Source organism: Chanos chanos, chromosome 8 (genome assembly GCF_902362185.1).
Source record: "Chanos chanos chromosome 8, fChaCha1.1, whole genome shotgun sequence".
Taxonomy (NCBI): domain Eukaryota; kingdom Metazoa; phylum Chordata; class Actinopteri; order Gonorynchiformes; family Chanidae; genus Chanos; species Chanos chanos.
In genome coordinates this window covers 28,361,498-28,369,759 of record NC_044502.1, presented here as the reverse complement: position 1 = coordinate 28,369,759, position 8,262 = coordinate 28,361,498, and the positions used below count along the sequence as shown (strand labels likewise).

Genomic DNA, 8,262 nt, shown 5'->3' with positions numbered 1-8,262 from the left:
ATATTTAGAGATGTTGGTTCTAATGTTTCTAATAAACACTGATGGATCACAGAGAGCTTTAGTTCACCATGGCATTTTTAGGCAAAGCCTCCCTCTTCCCTTCACCCAAATGACTTTTGGCATAAGACAAAAAAATAAATGCCTCCAGAAAAGATTCTAGTGTTACATCGTGGTCATTTAAATTTTTTTTGTTGTTCCATTTCATGTGTTTTGATGAAAATATTTCATGAATGCTTACAAGAATGTGCAAAATATAGCCAGTGTTGTTAGTTTTTGGCTTCAAATGATCACTATGCTAGCACACCTAAGGTGTGGCACTTTGCTTGGTAGCTCTCAATGACTTTTCCATTCGAGGTGTCAGTATTGAACAAGAAAGTAATAATGGATTTCTTAGAATTGTCTTTAATTTCAGGACATAATTGTCCTTCTAAGGTGTTCGATAAAGTAAGAGCTTCACATAAAATACAAGAAATTTGAAAAGTATGTGGTCAGACCCACATTACATTCTTCTTCCTAACATGCAGCAGAAGACTAAGTGCATTATAAGATTATGTAACAGATTGTTAATCGCAGTTTTTTAAATAATGTCCAATCTGTGTATAGTCCTCAGTGTTCTGTCAGCAAAAGGATCAAGAAGGCTTGCAGTTATCTTGCTGTTTTATGTTTTATTAAATTATAGCAAATTTTTCAATGTATGAACATTTTCCCACAGGTCATACAAATCTATGACTGTAACATTGTTTCTCATGGTGCCCTAAATTTGTTTTTTCTACATTTCCTCAGTTCATACTCATTAAGTCAGCTCAGTAAATTTTAAGTCTGCAGGTTAATTTGTTTTAATATGGACCCCCTCCCTCTCTTTTTATTGTAAGTGTGCCAAGACCTACACACATCAAAGCTTCCAAAACATGGTATTCTTAATGAGACTATTAACAAATTATAAACACCTAAATTTTTAGTAATATCTGAATACTGCGTGGTCCCTCTTTATAAACTTCATCAACAACTTTGGTTCGAACCAATGAGGTCTCGTGCATTGAGAACTTTCTCTACGAGGCCTTTGTCGTCCTCTATTGCATACTACTTCACTACTATAGAAACGTCAATGCTGCGTCAAAGGATGTTGGTAAGTCTAGTGTAATTTCGTACAACAGACGTTAAGCTGAATCGCCAATATTTTATATAGTTTTTTGCTTTCGCTTCGTTGGTCGGTATTGATGATCGGCTGATCAGTTTCCAGTGCCAATCCTGCATGTGGCGGTAATTGACCCAGTATTAGTTTGTGCCGCCAGTAATAGGCAATGAAGAACACGTCCCTAAAGCCTCTCTGTCGAGCCGACCAATGGGCCGTTTAGACACTACCAAAGACTTTCAGGAGATCTGCAATAACCTACCATTTAACCGTGTTTCTTAAAGAGACGTGGCACTGACGTCAGCATTTGGGGAAGAACCAGATCATTACAACTAAACATTTAGAAGGCTAATCACCTGGCGAAGAGAGTCGAACAGGTATCGGGTAGGAAACAAGCTATTTAGAAACGATGTCAAAATATTGTTATTTGTGTATATAATTTTGTTGCTGTCACAAAATTTTAGAGCTTTAAGCTTGACATTTAGAGCTTAAAGCTAATGTTTACGCTAGCAGTTTAGCACACTCAACCTAGTAAGATTAATGTATTTCATACAAGCAGTCTGTTTGGCCCAGTTTGCAAACTCAGTATTATTATAACTTCTAAACACAAACAGACTTTTGCCCAAATCATTTGACATCCACATAGAATATGTTTGAATTCTATTTCATTGATACTCCCCGTAATGGCAACACTTGAGTTAGCTTTGCCAATCAGAGAAGTGGTTTAGCTCGCTAGCTGCAAAGTTGTTTACTTCCCGAGAAGCAATGAGAAGTGTAAATCGGACAGGAATTTACTCCGAAATCTGAGATTTCATGAGGAAATGTTTGCCAGATAACATTCTAAACGAGTTCTTTTTGGTCTTAATTTACACATCGAGCATGTGATTTTTAAAGTACAATGGAAAACTTTGGAAATTATTGCTAGGTATTACAAAGTTAGCTGTCTTTTGTTGTTTTATTTTTGCACGTTATTTATTGAAGGGCGTCCATTGATAAAATATGCTTACTGCTTCTAAGAACCTCTTGTAGTAGGTCGAAAGTAGGTCGTTGTGAAGTACAAGGTTGCAATATGGATGACTAGCTCTGTCAGTCGTGAGTTTGGGAGTGTTTCGTTTTTAAAACTTGAGCGTAAATCATGCGAGGCATAACCGTAATATTTTTACAGAACAGTTCGGCATGATGACATTTCTCTGTTCGTTGGCTTATACTCCCAGGCTAGCGTCTAGCCAGTTTGATGCTGTAGTTTAAAGTCCTCGTATTAAATGATGACGATTTTTAGGTGATTTCACTGACAGCTGTTAATTGCGTTTTTCAGTACAGAGATAAGGCTCAAGAGACAAAGGTTCGTTTGCAGAGGGCAAAGGTCCCCCCTTTTTGTATCTCTTTGTCTTTGTTCCAGTACAAGTTTAGAGAGGAATTAAAAACATATTGATTCTTTGACTTGTTGACTGATTGCAGCGCTGGACCACAATCAATTTTTTTTCTCCAAAATTGATCACCCATTTTGCTACAGAACAAATACTGTAGTGATGTGGTTAATGAGCAAAATTCGACTCACGCTACAACTGCATGGCCTGTCTGTGCTTTACCACCAGATGACATGTTAAAGCATCAATGAACACCCGTCGCCGCCACGGTCCTCGGAGCAGCCAGGACGGGGTGTATCTTGGGCCGTCTCAGACCCAAACCCAGCTGGTCCAGCAGCTGGACACGCCCCTGGCTGCTCCGCCTCCCCTCCTAGCTCCTGTGGACAGCATGTCCTGCAGGGATCGAACCACCGAGTTTCAGTCTGTCTGCAAGTCCCTGCTAAGCAGGCAGGTGAGAGGAAAAGACAAAACACACAGTTGACTAGAGTATACTGCTCTGCTTTACTCTATTGAGCTGCACAGTAGATGGAGTAGAAGAGTGAACAATGATAGACAAAGAGGCAAGCAGTTAACCTTGGGAAACACAGTACACAGATTGTAAATGGGTTATAAATTAATTAGGTGTATTGACAGACCTCTCAAAAGCTTGCAGCTGGCAAGAGATCATACATTTATCCTGATGCAGTACAGTTAGCTACATAGTGAGATCATATTTAGAGCGACTCAGAACCCTCAGAGTTCAGAACATTAACATGTTGTCTCTAATGCTGAGGATAGTTATGTTGCCGTGTCACGATCTCAGTGTGGTATGAAGATTAGTCTTTAAAATTTACCTCTGGATGATGATGATGATTATGATGGTGTCTTTTACAGAATGGTGCTCAGGCCAGTAAACCTGCTCTCATCGCAGCCAAACAACGGAGTGACTTCACTCTCATGGCAAAGTCAGTGTATACCTATCTTCATCTTATCCATGTCAATTATCCAGTTTTTCACAATAGCTCAAATCTTGAATTTATGGCACAGTTTAAGTGTACCTGAAGTCTTCAACACGTATTTTTACAATGATGGGCCCACTCTGGCAGTTGTTATCGAGTAAATGTGTTTTCTTTTCCCAACACAGACGGATTGGAAGAGACCTGAGTAACACTTTCGCCAAGCTTGAAAAGCTTACGATACGTAAGGGCTTTTCTCTTCAAAGGATTACTCACTAGTGTATCATCAGCTACTGCTGAACAGAATGTGTGAAAATCTGAAACTAATTCTATTAAATTCTGTACTTTCACAGTTGCTAAAAGTAAATCCCTTTTTGATGACAAAGCTACAGAAATCGAGGAACTGACCTACATTGTCAAGCAGGTTAGAGAATCTTTAATGTTTGTTTTGATGTGCAATTATTGCCTCAGTGTTACAGCACTGGTAGCAAAGAAACATTTTCAGCATGCAGCTTACTCCTTTAAATTTAGGATGTTAAATAAATCCAGAAACTGCAACTGAAAATATAACAACCAGCAGAATCTCAGCCAACAGCTCAGCTAAACAGGCTGAAGTTAACCCAGTCTGGATCAGCCCTCATCTGTTTATTGCTCCACATACTGATTAAGAGATTCCCAATACTGCACTTACATCTCTTAGGACAGATTTGTGCTAAAGGAACCAGTGAAGGTACAGTTTCCTCATTTTGATGTGTTATGTTGATTTTTTTTTTTAATGCATCATTTTGTTTTCAGGATATTAACAGCTTGAATAAACAGATCGCCCAGCTGCAGGAACTGGTGCGCTCCAGAAACGGTCAGAACAGCAGACATCTTCAGACGCATTCCAACACCATCGTTGTCTCTCTTCAGGTACAGACAACTTTCAACCCCCACTCACAACCCCCCACCCACTGCTGTGTAACCTCTGGAGTGCAGAGGTGATGCTGAGGAAACGCACATGTCTCAGTATTTATAGTTGTTTCAAACGATTTTTTAACTTTTTGTCCCAACATTTTTGTGTCTGTATGTCTTCCTTTTTCCCCAGTCCAAACTGGCATCCATGTCAAATGACTTCAAGTCTGTCTTGGAGGTCAGAACAGAGGTAAGACTCTCAGCTGCACTGACTCACTCACTCAGTGTTGTATATTGGTATAGTGTGAATCAGATTTGTATGAATAGCAATGTTGTGTCCAAACCTGCTCATCTTCGTCTTCAGAATCTGAAACAGCAGAAGAGCCGAAGGGAACAGTTCTCTCAGGGGCCTGCTGCTACCTCCCCTCTACATGCCAGCAACCTCAGTAATTTCTCCCTCTCAAACTCTCATCAGTCCTATTGTTTTATTGCATGGTCTATTGATATTGTGTCATACCTGCAGGGGGCTTTTATAGAGTAAAAAAAATGCACAACAAAATGGCAAAACATTGGCTGGCTTGGTCAGAGAAAGTCTAGTAGTTGTATTGGAATTTGTAAAAGATTTATATGACATAAATTATTTATACACAATAAAATGTGTTTGAGTTTATTCTTGACCTCATTTTTTAAAAAATGTTTTTTATGCTCTAGTTATTCTTTTGTTACCAGGTTCTTAAGCACATGCAAATATTTGTTAAGCATTTATAGATATTAAAGGATCCATTTGTTAAGTATGTGACATTAATCATTGCTCTGCTTATGAACTCTGAGGAACACGATTGTCTCCTGTGTGTTTAATTCACAGGCAATTCAGTTTTAATGCAGAATGATTCTCAGAAATCAGGAGACATCTCTATTGACATGGACTTTCGTACCAACCAACAGATGCAGCTCCTCAGTGAACAGGTAGAGTGACTACCTCTCATGAACTGTACTGGAACAGTATTACTGCAAACCACACACAGAGAAATACCACAATTATTATTATTGTTTTCCTAAAGATGTTCACTTTGATTTGACTTTTATGAGATGACGTCTATTTCACACACGCGGGTGTGTGTGTGTGTGTGTGTGTAGGATTCTTACATTCAAAGTCGAGCGGACACTATGCAGAATATTGAGTCTACTATCGTAGAGCTTGGCTCCATTTTCCAGCAGCTGGCTCATATGGTGAAGGAACAGGAGGAAACAGTGCAGAGGTGAGAGAGAGGGTGATCAACAGATCATGAAAAGAACAGGGTTGACACGGCGAAGTCTTATCATTCAATCAAGTATCATTTCAGAATGCTCATTCCTCTTAAGCAGATCCCATCATTTGTGGAGAACTGGATGAACATTGTTTTAAGTACTCTAATATTACTCTGGGACAAAACGTCTTTCTTTCGCCTCACACCTTGGGGTTTTTTTTTTTTCGTACCTTTCCACAGAATCGATGCTAATGTTGAGGACACCCACTTCAACGTGGAAGCCGCCCACACTGAAATCCTCAAGTACTTTCAGTCAGTCTCCAACAACCGCTGGCTGCTCATCAAAATTTTCCTCATCGTACTGATCTTCTTCATTGTTTTTGTCGTCTTCATGGCCTGAGAAGCCACGTGCACCTCCCAGACAGAGGACTTAAAAGGGATCGTCATGAACGGGGGGGGGGGGAAAGGCATAGATATGATGATAATGAGAGAAGAGGAGAATTCTCAGAATGAAACTGGCAGGAGAGTCGACTTTTTCCCTGTTCAGTGACTCCTCTTTATACCTTGTAATGCTATGGGATAGTTCCCTTCTATTTGCCTGGCACGTGTTTCAGTACTTGTCCTTTTCTGTGAATGTGTCCAGCATTTGGAGAGACACTCACTGTCTTAAAACCCCTTGGCTTTATTTTCTGAATGATTATCGTGTGTAGTGGCCCAAACCTTTTTTTTTTTTTTTCACTTCAGTTAACAACCTGTGTCTGTCATCACGGATGATTTAAATTTTGTCTTATCTCTTTCGTCTTGACCGACCGACTTGTATCAGACACATTAATAATTCATGAAAGATGTTCTGCTTCCACTCCACTCTGTTTGACCAGGTCACATGATGAGTTAGTATGGAACATGAGCATTAATGAATGTATGTCAGATACCGTCAGGATGCTGTATTGACATGGTCTTATGGATGTTTGTGGGCTTCAGCAAGGCATAGTGTGTGTATGTGTGTGTGTGTGTGTGTATATATATATATATATATATATATATATATATATATATACATATACATATTGAACTCTTCAAGACAATGCATATTACAAGAAAACAAAAATATTCAGCGTGTGGATTTCTTATTAGAAAAATGGAAAAAATTCTCATTTTCATAGTACAGAGTACAGTTTATTGCTCATTTTTACTGATTGGGTCAAATACTGAGGACAGTTTATATTGAAGTGTTATTTAGCTTTTGGTGATTAAATACCATGATTCACAGTTGGGTATTCACAAAGCTGTCTTCTTTACCCATGCTATATTGGACTGTTTCGACAGAGCACCCGAAAATGCTCCCACATCTGTAAAGCTGATGTTTTGACAGCTGGTTAAGAATATTTTGATTAAGAACTACGACAGTCAGAGATCATTTAAATCATGTGTTTGTTTTTATGTCCTGAGTTATTATAGTTTGGGTTTGTTTGTTTGTTTTTTAAGAGGGAGTGTCTGAAGTGCTGTATCAAGAGTGAAACTCTGAAAACAGTGTTCTGTCTGTTTTCTGGTTCTTTCAGGGACCAATTTTCAGACCTTTGAATTGCACACATAGATCTCTATCTCCCACTGTGTCTGTGTCCTCTTCTGCCTCAGACTTTTCTCTAGATGATTTCTTTGGCCTTCATTCTCTCTGTTCATTTGGCCAAACAAGCAGAACTCTTCAAATCCATGTTAGGATATCATAAAATTCTACAATCACTGTAAAATACCTTCAGGTGTGTTTTTTTTTTCACTTTGGTATAAGAGATCTGTGAATTAAACAGTGTAAGTTTTGTAGAAACGGTAAATGTGTATTTCTGTTATCATATTAACATATATATTCTTCACACATTTCTGACGAACTCTTGTATTTGTTCTCAACAAAGCCAGACACCAGCAGTATCCTCGCACCCTATTCTTGTTAGTCTTGTTTTTCACCTTCCTGTGCAATGGGAACCTCTAGTAACGCCAAGAACTGTTTGGTCACTCTTAAGTAAAAACTGCAAACTCTCTTGTTTTCTTAAAATTTAGATATAATTTGAATTGACAACAACGTCACATAGGCTTCTTCTAATCATGGGAATAAAAATGGAAGGCTATGGCAGAGTGATGTGGTTATGCTGAATGAAAGTTGGGACAAAACGTCGAAGGCCATGTCATCTTGCCACAGAGTGGTGTAAGCTGGAGTTGAACCTTATTAAATGAGTACACCCTGGACTGTTTCATCTCTAATCAAACTTACCATAGTTTCCCTAACACATTAGCTCCAAGGTTCCATGACATCTGCATTCTTTGAAGTTCAACATTTTAAACAGTCAAAAGTCTTCTTGTACACCATAATGGATTTTCACCAACATCTGTAGGCCAGTCTCATTTTAGCTTGCGTCAGACAAGCTCTTATGAAAGGAAGTTATGGCCAGCCAGAAAGCTGAGACCTTCACAATTGCATTTTGTGATTTTCCTGGGACTTATTTGAGAACCCCACGAGGAGACAAAAACCAGAATGTTCATTCAGACTAGCGCCACCATCAGGCTAAAACAGTGCACTATTCACAAAATTTGTCAAAGCTTAGCCCCTTAATTGAATTGGCTTGAAAAAGCCAACTTAATATTTCACTACTGTGAGAGGCACTGGCTTTAATTTAAGGTATTATTTCATCTTATTA

General features: G+C 38.9%; 1 protein-coding gene across 2 annotated transcripts; it reads left to right on the top strand.

Annotated features, from left to right (window-relative positions):
• The first annotated feature begins 1,419 nt into the window (after positions 1-1,419).
• On the top strand, positions 1,420-6,033 carry stx5al (syntaxin 5A, like). 2 transcript variants are annotated; one of them, XM_030782493.1, is made up of 11 exons: positions 1,420-1,509; positions 2,728-2,950; positions 3,373-3,443; positions 3,623-3,678; positions 3,788-3,858; positions 4,230-4,346; positions 4,522-4,578; positions 4,693-4,774; positions 5,194-5,294; positions 5,466-5,587; positions 5,816-6,033. In XM_030782493.1, exons 2-11 carry the CDS (start codon positions 2,747-2,749, stop codon positions 5,973-5,975), a joined length of 1,041 nt encoding a protein of 346 aa, XP_030638353.1. In that variant the 5' UTR covers positions 1,420-1,509; positions 2,728-2,746; the 3' UTR covers positions 5,976-6,033. The 2 variants fall into 2 exon arrangements, with proteins under 2 accessions (XP_030638353.1, XP_030638355.1); XM_030782495.1 differs by having other exon boundaries at positions 1,440-1,516.
• Positions 6,034-8,262: the final 2,229 nt, after the last annotated feature.

Bases quoted from the DNA above. Each gene is read 5' to 3' on its own strand.
- stx5al (XM_030782493.1), top strand. From the start codon at position 2,747: ATGAACACCCGTCGCCGCCACGGTCCTCGGAGCAGCCAGGACGGGGTG. The intron at 3,679-3,787 runs GTAAGGGCTTTT...GTACTTTCACAG, and splicing joins GCTTGAAAAGCTTACGATAC to TTGCTAAAAGTAAATCCCTT. The intron at 5,588-5,815 runs GTGAGAGAGAGG...ACCTTTCCACAG, and splicing joins CAGGAGGAAACAGTGCAGAG to AATCGATGCTAATGTTGAGG.